The sequence below is a fragment of the Anopheles moucheti genome, chromosome 2 (genome assembly GCF_943734755.1).
Source record: "Anopheles moucheti chromosome 2, idAnoMoucSN_F20_07, whole genome shotgun sequence".
Classification (NCBI taxonomy): domain Eukaryota; kingdom Metazoa; phylum Arthropoda; class Insecta; order Diptera; family Culicidae; genus Anopheles; species Anopheles moucheti.
In genome coordinates this window covers 18,217,245-18,239,382 of record NC_069140.1, presented here as the reverse complement: position 1 = coordinate 18,239,382, position 22,138 = coordinate 18,217,245, and the positions used below count along the sequence as shown (strand labels likewise).

General features: G+C 41.8%; 7 protein-coding genes across 8 annotated transcripts; 4 read left to right on the top strand and 3 right to left on the bottom strand.

Annotated features, from left to right (window-relative positions):
* The first annotated feature begins 3,297 nt into the window (after nucleotides 1-3,297).
* LOC128309320 (uncharacterized) lies at nucleotides 3,298-4,352 on the top strand. Its single transcript, XM_053045673.1, has 5 exons — nucleotides 3,298-3,411; nucleotides 3,468-3,698; nucleotides 3,768-3,871; nucleotides 4,037-4,100; nucleotides 4,189-4,352. Exons 1-5 carry the CDS (start codon nucleotides 3,393-3,395, stop codon nucleotides 4,308-4,310), a joined length of 540 nt encoding a protein of 179 aa, XP_052901633.1. The 5' UTR covers nucleotides 3,298-3,392; the 3' UTR covers nucleotides 4,311-4,352.
* Nucleotides 4,240-7,102, bottom strand: LOC128309318 (serine/threonine-protein kinase Pink1, mitochondrial). Of its 2 annotated transcripts, XM_053045671.1 has the most exons (7): nucleotides 6,504-7,102; nucleotides 6,311-6,425; nucleotides 5,620-6,245; nucleotides 4,945-5,536; nucleotides 4,762-4,878; nucleotides 4,379-4,690; nucleotides 4,240-4,311 (listed from the first exon to the last, which is right to left on the bottom strand). In XM_053045671.1, the coding sequence occupies exons 1-6, from the start codon at nucleotides 6,788-6,790 to the stop codon at nucleotides 4,400-4,402; spliced, it is 2,028 nt and encodes a 675-aa protein (XP_052901631.1). In that variant the 5' UTR covers nucleotides 6,791-7,102; the 3' UTR covers nucleotides 4,240-4,311; nucleotides 4,379-4,399. The 2 variants fall into 2 exon arrangements, with proteins under 2 accessions (XP_052901631.1, XP_052901630.1); XM_053045670.1 differs by lacking the exon at nucleotides 4,240-4,311 and having other exon boundaries at nucleotides 4,323-4,690.
* A 272-nt stretch (nucleotides 7,103-7,374) lies between these two features.
* Nucleotides 7,375-8,789, top strand: LOC128298057 (exopolyphosphatase PRUNE1). The gene is made up of 4 exons (XM_053033788.1): nucleotides 7,375-7,419; nucleotides 7,485-7,980; nucleotides 8,057-8,487; nucleotides 8,553-8,789. Exons 1-4 carry the CDS (start codon nucleotides 7,375-7,377, stop codon nucleotides 8,709-8,711), a joined length of 1,131 nt encoding a protein of 376 aa, XP_052889748.1. The 3' UTR covers nucleotides 8,712-8,789.
* Nucleotides 8,790-8,981: 192 nt separating this feature from the next.
* On the top strand, nucleotides 8,982-10,478 carry LOC128298811 (gustatory and pheromone receptor 32a-like). Its single transcript, XM_053034605.1, has 6 exons — nucleotides 8,982-9,726; nucleotides 9,792-9,890; nucleotides 9,961-10,037; nucleotides 10,104-10,181; nucleotides 10,265-10,357; nucleotides 10,419-10,478. Exons 1-6 carry the CDS (start codon nucleotides 8,982-8,984, stop codon nucleotides 10,476-10,478), a joined length of 1,152 nt encoding a protein of 383 aa, XP_052890565.1.
* A 281-nt stretch (nucleotides 10,479-10,759) lies between these two features.
* Nucleotides 10,760-12,274, top strand: LOC128299221 (uncharacterized). The gene is made up of 4 exons (XM_053035116.1): nucleotides 10,760-11,471; nucleotides 11,846-11,922; nucleotides 11,993-12,142; nucleotides 12,206-12,274. Exons 1-4 carry the CDS (start codon nucleotides 10,760-10,762, stop codon nucleotides 12,272-12,274), a joined length of 1,008 nt encoding a protein of 335 aa, XP_052891076.1.
* LOC128297125 (uncharacterized) lies at nucleotides 12,272-14,490 on the bottom strand. Its single transcript, XM_053032694.1, has 3 exons — nucleotides 12,716-14,490; nucleotides 12,485-12,649; nucleotides 12,272-12,405 (listed from the first exon to the last, which is right to left on the bottom strand). Exons 1-3 carry the CDS (start codon nucleotides 14,488-14,490, stop codon nucleotides 12,285-12,287), a joined length of 2,061 nt encoding a protein of 686 aa, XP_052888654.1. The 3' UTR covers nucleotides 12,272-12,284.
* Nucleotides 14,491-14,771: 281 nt separating this feature from the next.
* LOC128297126 (phosphopantothenate--cysteine ligase) lies at nucleotides 14,772-21,983 on the bottom strand. The gene is made up of 3 exons (XM_053032695.1): nucleotides 21,224-21,983; nucleotides 18,866-19,094; nucleotides 14,772-18,456 (listed from the first exon to the last, which is right to left on the bottom strand). Exons 1-3 carry the CDS (start codon nucleotides 21,350-21,352, stop codon nucleotides 17,864-17,866), a joined length of 951 nt encoding a protein of 316 aa, XP_052888655.1. The 5' UTR covers nucleotides 21,353-21,983; the 3' UTR covers nucleotides 14,772-17,863.
* Between the last annotated feature and the right edge of the window lie 155 nt (nucleotides 21,984-22,138).

Below are 22,138 nucleotides of genomic sequence, written 5' to 3'. Positions count from 1 at the left end.
ACATTCTTACAAATACATCAAATACGTTACACAGAAGTTGTAAAACATTTTACCAAAACACTAGTTTATAAACGATACGGTGTATTTCAATCACATGACACGATCGCACCTCTGCACCAGAACCGGTTTGGAGGGGTTTTTTTTCTTTCTTTTGTACTGCTCCGGTCGAGAATAACAATAGGATGCATTTGTATGGGCTTTTGCTGTCTAGCTGACTGATTGACTCTTTAATGCGTGAATATAATCAGATGCAGAGCAGATTCAATACGGAGATGTTAGAGCAATTTTCATGCTCGGACAGGGAATTTAATGCAATCATATAGAACGTGATCAAGAGCCTTTCCGGTCTTAAGAAGAACCGATCTTTCGGAGAAAGGTGTTGAAGATAAATCTTATCATAACGCTGATTGATCTCAATCGATGTCCTCCTGCTTAACTTCTGCAATAGAGCAAGATCTCACAAGTTTGCGGCTGACCCAGCTGGCTAGTCTTGATTCAGTTCAAGCAGTGAAAGCTGGGGAACCCCCCGATCATGTATTCACTGGCACTCAAGATTAAATGCTATCATTTCAAAACAGTACCAGCATTAATGCATGCTTTCATTAAGACCGTCAAGACCGTTGTGAAGATAAGAAATACGGATTAATCTTAGCAGTGTGTGCCCTATTGACACTTTGCTAATGATAAGTGTTTGGTGGGGAAAAACCAACAGTGAATGGATTTCCGAAACTTGCAACATGATAAGGAAAACAACACACGGAAACAAATTTACTGGTATGCTTTATTTATAGAAACCGTACAAAACACATTTACATAAAGCCACATAGCCTTTCTCTTTGTCAATGTCCTCTATAAATCCGCAAGCGAAATCGTAGAGTTTTCTTCCGACGAGGTATCCACTCTTGTCCGCTTCGGTGGCATCGTTTTACTACAACAAATCACGACGGTCTGTTGTATGCTCAGGCAAGGATCATTTTCCGCCCTAACGAATCCCAACCCCCGTTTCGTGTTGTATTGCACACATTTTTCCATTATGGTGCAGGTGCCGTGCAATCCACCAAACTCGCATTCACTTCCTAGCTCATGTTCGACCGTTTTCGCGAATTTTATGGTTTTGGATGGGTCCTTCTTAACGAAGCCTAGGTTCGCTTGGTTGTTTCCGGTCGTTCTCAGGGATTGCGCGATCTCGGTTTCGTTGTTCTGCTCGGAATTTAACGTTTGGTTGTTTTCGACCGTTTCCGATGATTGTGTGTTCTCGGCTGCACCGTTCGGAAGCACGTTTGCGGACACCGAAGAAATGATCAGCACCAGCCACAAAGTCGTAAAAATGGCAAGATCCATTTTGTATGCTTTTGTTAACATGTTGAACATTGGAATTGGAGCGAACGGAGCTTGGCAGCAAACGTTCCGATTCACAGCACTTTCAGTACACGACTAATGATACTTGAGTAGAAGTTCTAGTGATAAGGCAATCTAGATCGACTTTACTATTACTTCTTTTTTGTGTCTTACATATTCATAATCTTCTACCGAACTTCACAGCATGCCTGCCGTATTATTTTGCAATTATTTCTAGCCTACAAGAGGTTAGAGTTCGCCAATTTTATTTATGGTTCGTTGCGTAGTGGCATTGTAGTTAGCAAATGCTGCACTTTTCGAAAATTGCAGAGATATTTAAACCACATTAGTGAATAGAACCAGTAATTTCTCCAAAATTCGGAAGAATGGTTATGCCATTCATATGCCAAGAATGAAACAAACGATTTTAGAGTTATAATTAACATTTTCATTCATACTTTTTTTATTTGTGATAAACTTACACTGTTTATTTATGTTGCCTCGCTCTATTTAATTAGATTACTATCGTCTAGTTCTTCCAGCGCGCTAGGTACAGCTAAATTCACACAACACACGACTGGATCGTGCACCTCAAAATAGCAAATGTCGCGCCGGACATCAAACGATTCCCGAATAATGCGTGGAATAAACGTTGCGCAGTCGCGCACACGTTGGCAGATTCCTTCTCTCGCATATGAAACCCCATTCAGTCCTGGTGCGGGCTGGATCGTACACGGATCACCAATGGCCAATTCGTTCAGCACGGGAAAAACAAAATCACCACCGGATGGGGTACCAGTCACGCTGTGCAGCAGTACCCATATCAGGACAGGGAACAAAATCGAAATATGCTTCGGGAACATGTTGACTAGCGCTGTTGTTTAATCGCACTGGCCCGGGAAGATTGTTTTCAACGTGAGAAACGCCAGGACGATCGGTCGGTCAGCGATCGGTTTTTGCGCGATGTAAAACCTGTTTGATAGCCGATCGGGCATGTGTTTGTGAAGGTTTCGTGATGTATTATACGGGGTTTTCCCAGCGTAGCTGCTGCTTATTATCATGCTGTCTAGCACCATTAACGGTATGGCGGAATAACACTCTTTGCTTTCTAATTAATATTTTTAAAATGAAAAAAAAAACACTCGTTTGTTCTAACATTTTGAATGCTTATAGTTCATACTAGCTAATTTACATAACTTGCACTGTATCAATGTAGCAATTCTCCTCATCTATCTAATTGTTTTGCACTATACTGATGCAATAGAATATTGATCCATCGCATATAACAAACAGAACTTGTGGTATCTTATACCATAATTCGAATACTCAATACTTTACTCAATAATTCAAATCTTCAATAGAACTATTGTTCCGTATGACACTCTTTGCATTTATACCCTGTTTTGGTGCCCAAGGCGGCGGAAAACTCCGGGTTGGAGATTAACGAAGTAAACACCCAAATTGATGGTGGCACCAGCAGCGGCCCAGCAGGTGATCGCTCCTTTAAAGTCGTACAAAATCTTACCCATCTTGAGTCATGATTAGCACTAACAACAGTATTGATGTTGAGACGCCCTCTGGCCTTTCTATAGTTTAAGGAAACTTAATCTGGGCGTTGGTGCTTCCGCTAGAAAGAACGGAATATTAGATTAGCATACGACGGTGCTAGGCCGGGAACAGTGTGGAGGATTTCTGCAACTGGCCAAAACCGCGGTTGTAGCGCCGGGTTATTTGAATGGAGCCGTTTGCTTTGACTAAAATTGCTTAAAACTTGAACGAAGCGCCTATTAGTCTAAAACGAGCCCAACCTCGTGAAACGGAAACCCCCGCTATAATTCAAAAAGTATCACACCTCGTTGTATCCACGTTGGGAAAAATGTCAACGATTTTTTTGACAGTTGCTCATATTTGAATTGCGCTTAAAATGACAACTTGATGTTGTTGTTTGGCTTCAAGTTCCAAAAAACAGTCTGTGAACCGCACTCGTGCTTACTGTTGCAACAAATATCAACTTGTAATCATCGTAAATCAATAATTAATCTCATCAAACGGTCATGTCTGATCCTGAAATTGGTAGGTTGCTTGCCTCTGTTATTCGAAGAATCACGTCCTTCATCCACGTTTGTTAGACAATTTGATTCCAGCGCTCGGGAACAATATTCCCTCACAAAACTGCCTGCAAGAGTTGCTCAGCACGGCTATTGAGCTGGAAGCGAATTGTTTGGATAAGCAACAACAGCGACAAGATGTATCAATGAAATTAGAAGCGGTGCGCGCTAAAATTCAACAAGTCATCGAGAAAGAAAACGAGTTAAAACGAAACCGTGTACCGGAACAGCATAATCAAGGTGATGTTCAAGGTAATTCAACTTAGTTACCAAAGAAATTGTTTCAACTGTTGCATAAAAGTGCTATTTTTATCATTACAGAACATTTAAAGAGTACAAAAGAACGATTTACTAAACAGTTCAGTAGCCTGCAACGAAGTATGGGTATTTCTATTGCTTGTGCACCGGAGCGGAAACAGTTTGAGGTTGGTCTAAACCAGAGGTCTCCAAACTACCATAGTTGGGGGCTACTTGCACATAATCTTGCGGGCCATTTACACAGGGCCCGTAGTTTGGACACCTACGGTCTCAACAATAATGCAACATGGCATCAAGCACTGCAGACTAACTTGAACGTTCTTATATTTTAGATTTCATTTACCGATGATCAAAGAACAAAGGTTAAGCTTTCATACAATGATAAAGGAATAACTGGTAAGTTGCTTCCGCGTGTATAGTACGCATTCCAAATTGTGCAAATGGATTGTACAGTAAAAGCAATGCTACTTACATGTTTTTTCAGTTGATGAAATGGATCCAGCACATCAAAACATTGAAGCCATACGGACGCACCTTCGCGAAACAGGAGACCTGGTGGGCTTTCTTTCTGTGCTGAGAAAAAAGCTAACGTACACTGCCGTCTGACCTTATCGGAAGTAGGTGTTAGAAAATAAATATGTTTATTCAACCCGCACTATCTGTTCCATACTCACAGCGTCACAATATCACAAATCTTACGAACAGCCAACATTAACCGTGTGCATCCAGTCGAGTGCACGCTTCAGCCGCTCCAAGTGTACTCGCGAAAGAAAACTCGCAATCAATAAGTACTCCGTGTACGTTCTGCGGCCCATCGTACCATCGGGAGTAACCCTCAACGGACCTTCGCATAGGATTTTGGTCGTGAGACTCAGCAGCCACTGCAAAATTTCATTGCTGGACGGTACGTATCGGTCACGTAACCATGACGATGGTGACCACAGGAACAGTTGCATCACGTTCGCTGCAAGGTCCGGGCTTAAGCGCTAAGATGAAAGACGTTCCATTACTGTATTGTTCAAATAGGACTCCAAACTTTTACTTGAGTAATTCTTACTTTGTTGGGGTTTCTCTGCAAGATATTCTGCACGAGACACTGGATTATCTTCGGAACGTCTTGATCCATCGTGGGTAACATATGTTCCTCGTACGTTGTATTTCTGAGTGCCGTGTGCTGAAACATTAAGCCGAAACAAACACAAAATTATTCAGAGTTTCCAACCCAGCACCATTAACGTACCATATCGGAATAGAATGGATTATCACTGCCAAAAATTTCGTACGCAATTGCACCACAAGCCCAAAGATCAGCTTTGGTGTAGTTCAGTATTGCGAACGTGCCCGGTAGCTGCTCGATAATCTCCGGTGCCATCAACGCCACATTGCCACCCTTATCAATCTCGTTCGAGGTGTACGGGATGCGTAGTCCATGCCTCTTGTCTGCAACGCAGCATCCAAAATCGGTCAACACCAGTGTCGGCGGCATATTTGGACGCAATTCGATCAAAACGTTATCCGATTTGATGTCTCGGTGTGAAACACCGTGACGATTCAAATGGGCGACGGCTTCAAGCAGCTGCGCAAACAATAGAATGCGTGTACGCATATCTACGCCTGGTTGCTGGAGATACTCTTTCAAATTTATGTTGTATCGTTTCATCAGCAAAAATAGACTCATGTTGCGTCCGTAACCCTGGGGGTTCAGTCGCTGGGGTAGTGCCATCGGGTAGAGCGTTGCGGACATGGACAAGTCCGGTACCTGGTCACAAAATACACCGTACATTTCCACCACGTTTGGATGGGGTGGCAGAAAGTTTGTCTTTTCCATAAGACTAGAAATAAATGACGTAACACAGGAACATATTAATCAATCATCATTAACATTTTTGGTGGTTCCTGTATAAATTTCAATTACCTCTTTTCCCACGCACTTTCGATGGTTCGTCTCTTTGCAGGAACAGTTTCACGGTACATCCCTTTAAGAATGGCCATCGCGTTGCTTTGTATGTCGTAATTAAACATCATCTTCAGTGCCAACGGATATTCTTCAATATTGTAATCTCTCTCGTTCGACTCCCGCAAATAATCGCTATTTTGATCAAAGTTCGATGCTGCACTACTTAGCGACATCGTTCGTATTCTCGTTTCACTATTAAACCGTACTCTGCGATTGTTATTTGCTCTCGTTCGTTCATCGCTATCATTGATCGCTTGACGCAAAACGGCTGATGCAGTTCTTTCCGGCAACAGCAGCGGACTATTGCCGTTGCTCCAATGGCCTGAGAAATCTTGCTCGTCCTCCTTCCATCCTTCCCGTGGCGCTTTCTGGTCCGTGAAGGAGGAAGAACTATTGATTCCATCGCTGTACATAGAGTTCTCGTCGTTTACAGTCGGTTCCTTAAGCGAAGCGGCATAAACAACGGCCGAGCAACCTTTGGCGATGGGTTTGCCAATGTTTAAGCTCTCTATTCCGAACTCCTCATCCAGACGAGTTTCGATGTCCTTTTCACCGACTTTCTCCTGAAAATTGGACATCGCATGCTACGGTGGAAAGTGGTACAAAATCTATCAATCATATATCAATCGGTCAATCAGAAGAAAAGTACCCTAATCTCCCAACAGACGGCTTCCAATTCATCGTTCTTGGTCAGTACACCGTCGCCTGAAGCCAAGCTCACTCCGACCAGCGCAAAGAAGGGAGTAGAATCGCCATACAACAGTCTGTAAAAAAGAAATATGGAAAAACAAGAATATGTCCATCAGAATCCCTCCATCTCGCACATATCTGCCATTACATACTTCTTGGTGGCTTGTAGTCGCAAATCCACTGAGTACGGATTGGTAACCCTGTTTAGCACATTGTCGATAAACAGACGACGCGCTTGGTTACCGAACCGAAGGAAGCTGCTGTTCCGGAACTCGTTGATCCGCAGATCATGTCTCAGCGTTTCGTTAATCTTGTTCACTTTTGCACTCTCCGTAGGGTTTGACCAAACGTTGCTAACGTGTATGTCTCGCTTGAGATAGTTCTGAACCAGCAGGCGACCATGTTTGTACAAACGTGTGGTCAGCAGGCGAAAGGACATTTTTCGGGCGGTTTGTGGTTTCCCTAGTCACTAATCGCTTCTTTGCACTCGTATTCTTTTTGCGTAACAAGTGTAGCTGCGAATGATGATGAGGGTCAGTACAGAAAAAAAATTCACACGTTGCCCTCAAATGACGACGTAAAATAATACCAGTTTTTAACACTCTTTGCGGAAACCTTGCCACCATTCAACACCACAACCAGCTTCTCTAGGGTATAATTCCATCAAATTGCACACTTTGCTAACAAATGCACCCGAATGCACCAATTTTTAATGCACAAAAATATTGTACGTAAAAATTTGGAACCCTTCTTTTTTCGCAAACACAAACACAAACAAGAGAACAAGGCAAATGTCAAAAAGGGGAAATTTCGAGGTATTTTTATCACAGATGTGGGGAAATTTAAAAACATCCACCTTGGTTCAAAACGGGTGCTGTCAAATATTTTGCCGGCTCTGTGCGAATATTTATTGTTTACATTGTATTTATTTCATTTTCGCTGCAGAAACAATCCGCGATTGTGAATTTTACTAAACTAAGTTAAAAACACGTACCAAATCAAGAGAGAAACACAATTGACACAATGAACACGTATTTGCAACGATGCCGCAGTGTTTTAAAACAAGCTGTAGGTTGTTTTAACGATTAAGATTCTAGGTCAACTAACTTACATATTTCCCATTTCTTCTACAGATAACCAAAATTGCGGTCATTGGCAATGAGAGTTGCGATTTGGATTCAGCAGTGAGTTCGATTGCTCTTGCATTTCATCTGCAACACATACCTACATTGTTAAGCACTTGGTACACCAAAGATAGCACCGCAGTGGTTCCGGTACTGAATGTAACTCGTGCCGAGTTACCGTTGAAAACCGAAGTCACGTTTTTCATCAAACGGAATGGAATTGCGCTTGACGATTTGATATGCCGGGATGAGATCGATTGGACCGGGGAACAAAAGGCGCTAAACATTATTCTCGTTGACCATCACGTCACAAACCTGGAACAGAGCGTGATTGGCATCGTTGATCATAGACCGATCGAATCCAGTGCACGGTTCAATGCAAATGCGTTCAAAACGATCGAGCTGGTCGGATCTTGTGCAACGTTAGTCGGGAGGGAGATTTTCAACCAAGGAGCGTCAGCAGAATTTCCGGAAGGATATATCGTCGCAATGGATCTGCTATATGGTAAACACGTAGAATCCGAGTACAATGTTGATGGATCAATAATAACAATTACTTTATGTTTTGCCATTTTCCCCAGGGGCCATCGTGTTGGATACGGTAAACTTTTCCAAACAAGCCGACAAAGCTAAGCCGTTAGATTACGAGATTGCAGCAAAAATTGAAACATACCGAAACATTGCGGAAGAAAATCGCCTAACACACCGAGAGCAATTGTTCCAGTCCCTCGTGCAGGCCCGTAGCAATGTGTCCGAACTGAACGCCTATCAATTGTTGCTGAAGGATTTGAAAATCATATCGCAAAACAATCGAATCGTGTCGGTGCCAGGTTTTCCGATGGCAGTACAAGATTATATCCAGCTGCCAGACCAGATGGAACATCTTTTTCGATTTGCTACCAATACCGGCAGTAACGTTGTGATACTGCTTGGACTAAAGGTACTTCCGGATGGGAGCGTTCGGCGCGATGTTGGCATTGTACCAGTCGATGATGAAAAACTAGCGGAACAGGTAAGCTGCACAAAGCGGAAAAGTTGTATCAAGTTAATGGTTATACTAATTGCCGCATTCAACAGATTGTTACAGCTCTACAAGCGTGCAAGGAAATGAATTTTGAACTCGAAGAATTGCCAACTTCGGATGTCAAAGGCAAGTTTTTCCAACAGCATAATTTGAAAGCATCGCGAAAACAATTGATGCCGATCGTTAAGAGCGTGCTTAGCACATTAGAGTGATACCAATAAGAATGGCATTAAATTATTCACACGATTGTGTACCACAGAAACGGATCGTATTGGCTTGGGGCTTCAGAAAGAAATGTGGTTCAATGAATTTAACATTAGCATACCTTCGCTATAGTTATACTTTCGGATTTCAATCACTACGACTTATGAGATATCATCAATCACGTGTTGGAATATCATAGCACAAAAACCCTCAAGCCAACTGAAAAGAATTCCAGTCTGTTTTGCCGGATGCAGAATTCAGACCGGATACCGACGAATATGAGGGCAAAATTTATAGTCATCTTTCTACATAACATATTCGGTGGGCCGATAAGTAACGACGACCGTCGATTAAAAGCTCCGCTAATGTTTGTGTACACAATAGTAATCATTGGTGTAAGTGCAGCACTGTTCACGCTTTGTATGTTCGATCTACCCAAAATTCTGTACCAACGAGATCTAGTGTTGAGTGTTATCGATCTGCTAATGCTGCTTGGAATAGCGGCCACAGTATTCACGATTCAAACATCCACCCTTGTGAAATATTTGAACAAGCAAAAGGTATCCATTTTCCGGTGCCTTGAAGATATCGATGGCCATTTGTACGCACTAAATATGCGCCGTGATCCTGGCCAAAGTGTTTCGTCAAACTGTGCTATAAGTTTCGTTGGGGCAATTGCCATATCGCTTAGCTATCTGCTAGCAAATGTGCTGCGTATCGATCATTCAAATGGATTGGTTTTGGGATTTAAGGTGTACGGATTGTTTGTGATATTTCTCATGCACGGACTGTTCCTTGCGTTTAGTTACCAAATCCTGAAACGAATTCGGTACATGGTGAGACATATGGAGAAAATGATTGCTACCACCAAGCGTCACAATGATCAAGCGGCAAATGTAACGGAATATGTTAGCATGCGATATTGCAGGGATCTAAGAACATTAGCCACTGTACAAATGCAGTGCTTCCGGGCAGTTGACCGTTTAAATGAGGAATGTGGCTTGCCCAATGTTACCATCCTCGGTGAGTGTTTCGTGCGATTCGATTTGTTTTTATTAAATTCATAACCCATCTTTATCTCGCTTCAGGAATGTTTTTCTACGTGCTCACTGCGAAAAGCTTTCAACTGTTCTACGTATGCTCAATCGAATTCAAACGGCACGGATTTCAATTTACTCATACACTAGGTAATGAACTAACTAAAGCTCAAGCAACATCACTTATAGTAAAAACATTATTAACAATGACTACTTTCAGAACCCACTGTATTACTAATGGTAACCTTTTTGTACTTTTCCGCTGTTACCTATCTTGGAGAGATGGTACTAAGAGAGGTAAGAATGAAATGTGTGCCAACTAAAGCTTAAAATTAAAAGTTCCGAATGTGTCCACCATCTCAGACACAGCTCGTGATAAATAACCTACACAAATTTGAGTCCATGCTTTCAATCACACAACAAATGCTGAGTCAATCAGAGGTAATAGTAGTAGTTACACCTACTCCATAAATGCATATAATTTAACCAGAAATATTGTACTATTCCTTTACAAAAAAAAACAGTTGGTCGAACAGCTTGGCAATCAAATCATGCATCAACCAATATGCTTCAACGTAATGAATTTCTTTCAAATAGATCTCAAATTTTTCCATCTGGTAAGTAATTTTGCCTCACATATTAATGCCACTTGTACGATAATTGTCGTACCATTTGCAGGTTATGGCGTCAGTCGGAACGTATCTAATAATATTGTTGCAGTTTGATTTTCAAAATTAGTGCAACGAAGGATAGATTAACAGACTTTGAGCCACCGTAAACGCCAGTACATAATGAATCAACGTAACTTACCAGTGCGATATGCACGCGTTACGTGCACGGTCATTATTAGCCACTTCACCGTCATGAATTTTTCAGCACATAATATTAATCTTCTTCAGCCCTTTTTGCTTAATTTGTTACGATGCGAAAGCGAAAACCCAACTGCCTCTGTTAGCTCAAACGATCCAGCAGCAATGGAAGTGTTTATCAATCATTTCGTTTTCAAACTGTTCGGTGTAATGCCCATATTTAACCACGCTGGTCAGCTGTGGAAATCTCTGCTAAACGTGTGCTACAGCTTGTGTGTGATATCGTTCATCGTACTGCAGCAATATACTATTTACAAGAATCAGCTGGAACCAGATTTCTCCAGTTGGTTCATCAGCGCCACCGTACTGTCAGTTAGCTTCGTGATCCTTGTGCAGGCACTAGCGACCGAAAACGGTATTCAACGGCTAACGATGGAGCTGATGGAAATAGACTCCTTGCTAGACGGCGCAAAACATCCCAAGAGATATTTTAGTGCAACATTCTACGGTCTGTACAGTGTCGGATTGAGCAGAGCAATCTTTCGTACGATGCTGATGGTATACCTCGGACTACGCGCACCTGGCATTGCACTTCAACTGCTCGTTCCATCGCTGATTGTTCTAGCGCGCCTTAATTTGCAAATCTATTTGATGGAGCTTATCGCCTCACTGCTGGATGCGATCGCAACGGAACTCTCTATTGCGCTCGAAGACGAGAACTGGCACACTATTGATGAAGCGAACGCTACAAACCAGTGCCGATGCATACTTCAGCGAACGGAATACTTATTTGGTCGATTGCAAAAATGCTTGCAAATGGTAAACACGCTGTTTGGTTGGTCTACGGCGGCAATAGTAGTGCTCGTGTTCATTGGTATAACATTTCAGTTTCGCGTTCCCATGCAACCGATGCCATTTTATGGTAAGTTGCAATTTCATTTCATTTCGATGGCTAAACATAGAGATATCATTCATACTTACTTACTAAATTAAATTACAATTGTAAAACCACAAAAAGAGGTAGTCTTCGTGATGTAGCCGACCTACTACTACTAGGGATCATAAGCCCAGTGGAGTTGACAACTGATACAATATTAGAATGTAGAGCGTAGAACTTGATCAATGTCTAATGAGAGTTCTAGTACCCTCAAACATCTCGTTCTCCTGCGGCAAGGCAGAACGAACAGAACAGCATGAACAGAGATTAGGATCAATCCTAGGACTAAAAGCACTACCAACATTGATGGTTATTATTCATTTTCAATTTTTTGCTCTATTCCACTCTCGCACAACCAGCTCAAGTTGTAGAAGTTGCATATTCAATCATTGCACTATTTTGCTTGTGCCGTTCCTCCAGTCTATCCATTGAAAAGGTAAGGTAAACCATTGAAATATTAAATAGAACTTTTATACAAAATTACATAATTTTTCCTCCATCCGCAGGTCAATGATATCAAGCGGATTTTACTTGGACCCTTCTACAACGCTTCGTTATGGGATCAGATTAACAATTTTATCGTGCGCACCAAATTGCAACCGTTCGAATTTACAGCCAACGGGCTCTATGCGATTAATTACGGTTTATTCGGTTCGGTAAGCTCGAATCCTTGCGCGTATTTTCCGCTTTTGATGCGTTGCTATATTTCCACATTACAGACACTCGCAGCTTCCGCTACGTACATCGTAATAATGCTGCAGTTTGACCAAAAAACACCGGATGTATAAATCCCACAGTCTAGACTCCTTTCAGCGCCCGTTTCAAATTTGTGCGCAAATTGTTGTCCATATCCTTGTAGAAGTATTCGTCGAAAAATTTATGCTTTCGCAACATACGGTATAGCCGTTCGCCGAATTTCCTGCACAATAATAAAGTAATAGTGTTATCGCTCTATAGCAAAGGGGAAAAATCCAACATGGACACCACGGATAATTTACCTGGTTTCGAGATTTTTGTCCGTCAGAAACTTTGCCAGCATTGACAGGATAGTTTTGCGTGTTCTTGTGTTGGCCGTAGTTCCCAGGATCGCATCGAGCCCGGAAACGACACAAATGCACACGAGCAATCGTGCCGTTGCAGTACGCACCAACGGATTACGGTGGCTGCAAGTATAAATGAAGCAAGTTAAAGGTGATTAGCCCAGAGCTTTAAGATTGAAACCCACTTACATGGTGCCACGATTCGATATCGCTCGTACGGTGTGGGGCGTTGGAATGTAGGTGACCAATTTGTCCAACGCCACGTTTGCATCCTTCTGTATGAAGCGATTCGGATCGGCCGTCTTGCATAGCAGTATATCGACTATTTCGTCGAACTCTGGTCGTTTGGTCGATTTAGCCTGGCAAAACAGTTCGCCCGACACCTGGCAAGCCGACCGGCACAAAGCCGTCCGAGGTGATTTGAGGAACTCTATCAACTTCCGATTGATGACGGTGATGTACTTTTCCTGCATCTTCCAATCGATCCTGCACGCTGTGTCCATTAAATCCCAGATACCTTCAAGGCAAACTTCCCACACATTGTCCTGCAACTTATCCACAATGGCGGCGATGCTTACAGAGCCTTCTTTTGCACCTACAGCAACGCATACCACTTCTGCTCCGAGACCACGCCTTCGTCCGAACGTATCACCGATCGTCTCGTCATCGTGATCTTCACCACCTTCACATTCCAAGTCGATCGGTCCGCTGCATTCATCACGATCGTTCTCCAGCTGCTCATCGATCGAACCGTCGTCGGATTCATCTTCTTCCTCTTGCAATCCTTCCTCATCGTCGATAGAATCTTCGCCCAGATGCAGCTTTCGATTACGGCCCGCCTTCGAAACAAATGGATCATCCACGAACTCATGGCCCTCCTGAGCGCACGTCCGTCGATTGTCAGTTTTCGGCTTTATCGCAAATCGGGACGGTTTTCCGTTCGTTCCTGCCGCCGGAAGCTTAGTACTTCTGCCATAATGACCTCCCATCGTAGCACCACCATCTACCAGCTTTGTACAGGAGTGGTTTCGCTTAGTGCGGTCAAAGTACGGCACGTGCGCTGCGCGACCATTTCCAGCTCGCAACTGTTCACGGACCATCGACAACACTTTAGCCTTTCGATCACCTTGTTGCATTCGTAACCGGACATCGGCCGGCTCTCCGATGGATGATTCACTATCGCTAGAAGCAAGCATTGTTTCCTCTGGCATCCGGTAAGAGGAACCACCATAGTTTGTCGTGGTGCGCGGCCCAGCTGTTGGTCTAATACTGTTCGTTTGCTGCTGCTGCTGCTGCATCTTCTGTTCCGCTTCTACCAACTCGATCAACGTTCGGCTCGTCTGGCTGTGCATGTTTCGGTGGCGTCTGTAAACGCTAAAAAATCCACCAACACGTGATCGACTGGCACTGCGATATGGCGATAGTAATGGAGGCCGCCGAGCTGGGATAGGTACGGGTAGTTGTTGATGCACTAACCGATCCTGCTGCTGCTCCATCCGTGTGGCATTGTTTTGCGTGATAAAGTTGTCCGGAAAGCGAAACGTTTGACACACGTTCACAATCTGTGGATTTTTGTTCCTTGGTCGAATGGAGATCGGTTCCTGATGTGCTACCTTCAACCGTACGGCAGGCCTGCCCGGATTTCGCAAATGATTGTAACCACTCCCTTCGTATGATTCGTACTTGAACGATTGTCCCGTGTGCCATCGATCTCGTTCGTGGTGCTCTTCATCGTACCGATCCGCCGTCTCCCATTCACGACCACGACCGGACAACATTCGACGAACATCGCTACCGGAAGCAGTCTCATATTGCGGGAATTCCTTCGGTTCGTCGCATACAGATGAACCTTCGTGCAGTTGGTAGGGACGTCGGTGTGATCTTCGAACGTCACTCAATATTGTATCCGTATCCGTGTAGAGACACCCGCTGGTGATTACCTGAGTGAAACCATTATCTGGCATTTTGTGTGACTACTTCAACGATTTACTCACGTACACGACGTATAATTTTAAACCAAAATTTCGCACAACACTTTCAGAAAGACTGGTTGCGAAATTTAATTTCCCATCCGCATTAGTTAGGGCTGGGTTGCTGGGACTGAGGAAAGAAACAAATAAAAGCATACCAATGTGTACTAGATTCATTTAGAGACCACTTACCTACTGGATCGTAATCGTGTGACTACACTTTGGGAACTCAACACAATCTTCAAAAAGTTTCCTACATTTTAAGGGAGGGGGAGTTCAGTTATTCTTTTATTTATTATAGCCTGTAATAGGATTATGTGTATACGCATTTAATATATCTGTAGTTATTACACATGTATATACTTGTGTCTGTGTGTGTATATATATAAGTTATCGCTAAACGTGTATATCATTTAATCTGTTCGTCTAAATATAACTGGTTCCTTCAGTTCTTCGTATTAACCTACCGCCCCCGAATCGTTTAATTCCTCATTCTTGGTTCCTTTCGTGTCACACTATGATCAGGAAGGGACACTTCATGCAAAACAAAAAGTCACTTTAGCAGCTTTTACCACAACAACTTACCATCATGTGTAAAACATTTAAGTAACATGTGCCTACAAATGAATAGGGGGAAAAAAACTATGCAAACCAAACTAGAAAAGTATAACTTGATAAGAAGAATGAAAAACGTAACGAATAAAGTAAATGCAACATCAACAGGTAGGACAACTATTAATCGTTTCTATCATATCATCAGCATGCGTACAATCCCTTTATAGACATTTTTTCAATTCATCCTGTGCTATTTTGTCAACCATTTTGCACATCGGGAACAGCTGTTCATCAGCTTGCAATGTTTTAAAGCAAATGCGCTACGTTGTTGTTATGCTACGGGTGTATAGGACCGCATTTTGTTGTTGTTGGTTCAAGCACTCTACGTTAGATGGTATGGTTCTTCATCGTACCTCGTAGTACCTCATCTATATTTATCGAATGAGCGCTATTCTCGCGAGGACAGAAGTTCTTGATCAGAGTATCTAATTTTACTACCATTCCGCTTCTTGTTTTGCTTGATTTATCATGGTTTCGTAGATTTTACTCATTACTTGATTTATCCTTTTACTTAGTTAGTTTTCATTACTCTGTTTTGCCTACTTTCTTCGTGCCTTTGATAACACTTGTTCACTACTTTAGTTACACTACCGATGGTTGCTATTTTATGTGTGTGTTTATTTATTTAATTATCTTTCTTCTCTGCTGCTGAACTTTTTTTTTTGCTGTGTTGGCATTAACAGGAACCGGATTTGTTTGTTTGTTTGTTTAATTTCATCTTTGTTTATATGTATTTTTGACTATTTTCCTACCATTACGATTGCTAAAACACTGCAACACCGTCAACAAAAAAGGAGGATTTCTTATTTTATTTTGATTAACGTTCTTAACACAACTACACCTTATTTGCAACATAGCTTGGATTGCCCATTTGTCGAATCAAATTAATAGCTGGTAAATGCAAACATCTATGAAAATTTTATGAAAATAAATTCTTTTGCTGGCTCGATATGTCAAGCCAGAATTAGTTTCCTGTTTAGTTCAATCAGGTAGGACGACCTTGGGAGTTTAGCTAATAGACTCTATTGCAATAATTTGGAGAACGATTTTTCATTGTTTTTTATCGTACTTGTAAAAAGTGATAATACAATTTTATACACTGGATTTTATATTTCAAAACAAATCAATTTCTTCATTAAAAAAATTGTTTGATATGTCATAACGTAACTAGTAAATATTCTTGATTTATATGGTTTTTCTTTTCCAGTTCCGGAACGCCCTACAGGAGTCAGAAATTTTATTTCTGGAATATTTACGCTTTAAAATTGTTGGGTCATTCTTCGATAGCTTGTCCATTATATTGAAAAAAAAACTAGTAACAAATCCTCAGGAGCCTCTTGCCTTCGTTTCTTTCTTTGTTTAATGGTTCCGATACAATTTCATTGTAATGCTATAAAAGGAGGCACCATACATATATATATTCCTACCACTGTGTATAAAATGATATCGATGAATATGCTTTCTAAAGGGATTTCTTTTCTTTTTACTTCCACCACAAACATGGTCACATGATTTACTTTCACCATTGTTAGCTAGCAACATCACTACGGTTAGTTCTGATTACAGTTTAATGCTATGTATGTCACATGCTTCGGGTGTCTAGAAAAAGAAGAAGAGCAGCACACATTCGTTTCGCTAAGTATTTATACTACTTATGTATATCTACTCGTTTCCGCTCCTTCGATAAAATTTTATAAGAATCCTGCAGTGACATTGTCGTAACAGGTGGAGAAAGCAGATTACCCCAAAATGAGTTACTATTTTCAATCGAAGTTCAACTCCGATACACTTGCCGGTTGCCCTTAAGCTCAATGGTTCTGGGGAGCATTTCACTATAATCTCCACACTACGGGAGATTTTACTTCTACACATTTTGCCCATCTTTCGTATAGCAGGATCAGAAGGAATCATGTTATATATGTTTTGTTAACTTGTATGCGTAGCATCGGATCAACTACCTTTCATCATTACGTTGTACAAAAAATATATAGCAATCAAAAACAAAAGCCAAAAATAATTAACGAAAGTTTAAACGTTTGCCACATCTAATTTCTTCGACATTCGTCGACGAAACATTTTGTGTCCCACAGAGAGCTAAAGAATGCAATCTACTAGTTACTGTTAGCTAGGAACTGCTGGTGCCGTCTACACGAGGAAAGTGCCGAAACACGCAAGGTGAAACATGCATGGGGTTTTACAGGAATTATCATTCATTCCCTCCTGTCAGATATCTCCATGTACATAAGGAACATGGTCGAAACTTTGTATTTTTTCACCGCAAGGTTTCGGCAGAGGGGCGTAACATCTTCTGGTGTTTCACTTGTTTTATTTTGTCCTTATCTTACTAATGAACCATTCATGAAACTATGCAAAATGACGGTGTTAAACTAAAGCGTTATGCATTCGCTTACCGTTGGAATGTACTTTTACGTAACCTCATAAAACTGCCCAAATTAAAATAATTTTAATAATTTATAATATCCTATACCAATGGAACGAATTTTCTTACAACCAACAGACGATAGTACAAAACGAGAACCGTTCAAATAAAGAAAAATAATAACAAAAACATTCCCATTCTTACGTTGCTCTAAACTTTCCCATCTATTTTAGTTTACGATTGAGCACTCGCATGCCGTAGCTAGTACTTCCGGCCCGGGTTCAAAACTTTGCAGAAATGTGGTAACGTAACGTGACAGTCGACCTGCGTCCCGGGCCCACTGTTGGGCGAGGGCCGGGTCGAACGCGTGGGTCATTGATGTGTTGGCTGTTCCGTCTCCCGGACGTAGTCCTGATGCCGCCGTACCACATCCGCCACTATCGGTTCCTCGATCTCCAGCCCGGACAGGGCCTGATCCTTCGTCAGCACAATCTCGTAGTTGCTGCTGGGTGTCACAAACACGACACGGTTCTTGCGCGTCTGCAGTATGTTCGCGATCACCAGCTTGTGCTTGTACTTGTTAAGACTTTCGCGCGATTTGGCTATCAGCAACGCTTCGTCCGTTTCCAGCTTAAACGACACAACGTACGCAAGCGGCACCCAGAGGCTCACAAGCGGGGCCAGCATCTTTGGCACGAGCTGGAGCGATATCGTCGGTGCACCGTGCCCGGACTGTATCTTATGCGTTGGCATCTCATCCTGTGGCACGTAAAAGTCGGAAACGGCGGCGGCCAAAAAGAGCACCGCATTCCGCTCGAACGGTGCCAACGATTCACAGGCCGCACGCAACAGCCACATGTAGTCGACCACGCTAGTGAAGGTGATGTACAGCATCCGGTGCGTTTCCTGGGCATTTTTGTACTTGTCTAGCACCGGTGCCAGCACATCCACCGAGTCTGGTTTTACTGGAAAAAAGAAATCCGGAAGTGGCCTATGAATGCATTATGCTGTGTCTGCTACGTTTTCAATTCACATGGACCCTCGGTTACCGTGCCATTAGTGCAAAAATAAATACGGATAATAAAGAGGAATTGATGGGTATCTTCATTAACAATGTGGCTCCTTCAGTGTCTGAATATGTCTTCCACAATAGAAGCAAAGGAAGGAAATAATAAGTAATCTAATGGAAGATATAGTTACAAGGAATAGGAGAAATGTTGGCCATGAACGAAACAAATTGTTGCAATCCATTTAAGCCCTGGTGAAAGTATTCCTTTCTTAAAATTTCTTATTTTATCTAGGTTTTTCTATCACAGGACAGGTCGTTTTTTTATTGAATGATTGAAAAGTATACTAAACAAGTACACAACTTACCAGTAATTGTGGTGCTCATTCCTTCCTCGTGCAGTTCCAGCATATCCAGCAGCTGCTGGCCGGTGAAGTGACGTGAAAACGGTTCCAGTGATTTGCTTCGATGCATAAATATAACGGCATACCCATGCTCAAGAAAGTACTCGGCCGAAGCGGACCCACGGTTGCCGGCACTGAAGTTATCCACAAAGCGCACCGTGTTGTGCTCCAATGGAACGGTCGTACCGCCAGACTGTAAAATACCCAACAAATGAACTAGTGAATGGGATTTCAAATACGAATTTTTATTAATAACTCCAATTTAGTAACAATGAGATCCGAATGAAACTAACGACTTCAGTTAATATTTTTAAAGTAGATATTTAGGAAAATATCATCGTTCTTAAATATTGTAAACACTTAATCAAAATTAAGTGCTTAATTTTGCTTTTTTCCCTTTCCCACAGCAAAACAAAAATTTCAATTGTTAAATGGACAATCTTAATCACCATTTATAAAGCTTAAGCAGTTCAGATGCAGATGCTATTTCAATTACAAAATCCAAATGTTATTGAATAACATCCATGATCAATAAACAGATTCCTCAATAATAAAATACTAAAAACTAAAAAAAAACAACAACTCACGAGTATGAAGTAAAAACTTAATGAAAGAAAATAATTCTTCATAAGTTTGTTTTGACCAAAGACAAACAACGCATACAGACATGAGAAATAAACAAAACTAATGAAGACCCGGATATAAAGATGCAAGAAGTAACATGACAAAAGAAATAACTAACTCAAAACAACATTCTATTTCCAACCGATGGTAGTCAAACAACTCGCCAACGGAATTGACAGTTGGGGGTGGTGCGTTATCTAAAGGAAAACAGTTTTGCAGGAAACATTCAGGACACATTTTCCAAGCGAGAAAACTTAACCAATACACTTCTTCCAAGTTCTTCAAAAGTTACCATCCCGTCCTACAACGCACTGCCTGCTGCCCTTCAAGCGGGAAGATACGAAAGACTTCCTCATTTGGAAGTCCAATGAAGTTGGTTAAACCTTCTAGAAAAGTTAAAAGTCTTTTACCCAGATTCTCAATTTTGCCAGTGCAGTTCTCCAGAGGCACAGTCAAAGGATAAAATACAATGCAATGGTAAGTAACTTTCTACCTTCTAATAAATTTATCCCCTGCTTCTAACCCGTGCAGTAAGTTTCTTCAGCAATTCGCAGTTCCAATTATCAAATTCTAATTTACCGCATGCTAGCAAATGGAAGTTTCACGCATTAGACCAACTTTTTGGAACATCAGTTCAGTAATTATACTCGTTTTAGGTACCTCTTCCTTCACTAACTCACTACCTATGGTATTCTTATCGCCTACTATGTGCCTTAACAACGGAGCTATCAAAGTAGAAAGGTATAATTTGTGTTTTATCACTTCTCCTCCCGGGCACATTTCGATTCACCTGCCCAGTTCGTGCGTTGTTCTTTGACTCACGTTGTTTAGCCGCTTCATACCAGCTGTCGAAATGGCTGTGGCGGGAGCCAACAAGAAAAAAAGGATCACTGCAGGCCAACATATTCGATGGGCTAGCTTTATGTTTTATTCATAACATGAAACCACCTCCCAAAATCGAACGAGCACAATCTAATAAATCGAGTACGCTGGGATTAAAGTAGCCTCACGCTACTTTAATCGAGTAGTGGGGCCCTCACAAGATCAGGCCAGTTTGGATCGGCAGCGTTCCCAAAGCTGGAACAGAAAATATCATCCTTCAATATTTTCTAACCAAAGCTACGCATCAAAATCGACATTACAAGGCAAGTTAGGACCAGAACATAGAAACATGCTTTATTATATATTTTGACCTTTTTCAGCTAATTTCTTTAACTTGCATAATGCCAACATGTTGTCTAAGTCGGAGCAACCACCACGACCATTACTACCACCACCTGTTGATGTGAGCACACGAAATTGATGTGCACTCAGGGGAATCGTAAATGTGATGTAGGTACCAGAGTCAATCAGGAATTATGTTAACAGCATTGTCTGTATAGTTTTGGTTCTTTTTGTTCTTTGCTGTTGAGTGATTTATGCATTAAACAATTCCACAACTTGTTTGTTCTATGCGGTTCGGGCGGTTAGAGTTTTGATCATTTCATTTGAATACGCCTATATTTTCCTTAAATACGTTTATACGAATACCGTTCTATTTTGATTGTATATTATTATACAATCAACTCAATGCAAGAATGTATTCCATTAATTAATTCAAATAATTAATACAACAAATCCCCCAATCGAACCATATTTGAAATACATTAAAAGGTCTCAACAACACGGACGAGAAACTACACACAAAATAAGAATTACCGTAACGAGCACGATGGGGCTCTTGAGTTTGTAGTGTCGGTCGCAGAATTCCTTCAGCAAGGATCGATTATCCTCGAAACAGTTCGGCGGTAGATGAGTAGCATAAAAATCCTCCCAGTGCGACGTCATGCTGATACAGGTGACACTATTTTGTCCTTGCGCTGGCTTCGGTATGGCTCGTGTCCGGCAGAGGAACGGCAATAGTGCAATCTGAAAACTGCAATATCCCTAAAACACACACAATTTGTTCCTGCCTTTGGAACAGAAAAAAACTTCCTTCGCTTGCTCGTTACCGTAAGGGGTAATGTTAACTGCTGTTTACGCCTTTGCACATCGTGCTGTACTTTGACCGAGTGTGTACTCTGCTCCTTGAAACTGGACCCGTGCAGTCCGTAACCTAAAAAGTTCGGTAACCAAAAAATACACTATGAACTTCACGCTACACGCACGATATCACACTATCACCGGATCAGCACCAAACTATAAAGCGCAACAGAACACTCTTCATGCACCACAATTCACGCACAGTCTGGGATCAATTATGTCCAACAGCAGGTAATGATGTTATGTTGACTGATTGTGCACACACCATCCTCCAGGTACAATTGCACCGGGCATTGCAAAGGGTTATCGTCGGCTAATCTTCGTCTACCAGCAAACGTGCAACAACCGGAGCATTATAATTTTCACAAGAAATCGGACACCGTTTACCACCGTCTGTCTTGTTGGGTTTTACATTTCTTTACACTGCACTTCCGATATTACGGGTATTCATTACATGAGGCTGTGGTCAAGCACGGCGCGAAGGAAGGTGTTTGACAGCTGGAAATTACTGTCAACTCAAAATGACAACATTGTTAGCGGACACAATTACAAAATTTTATAGATAAGCGAATTATGCAGCAAAGCATTTAA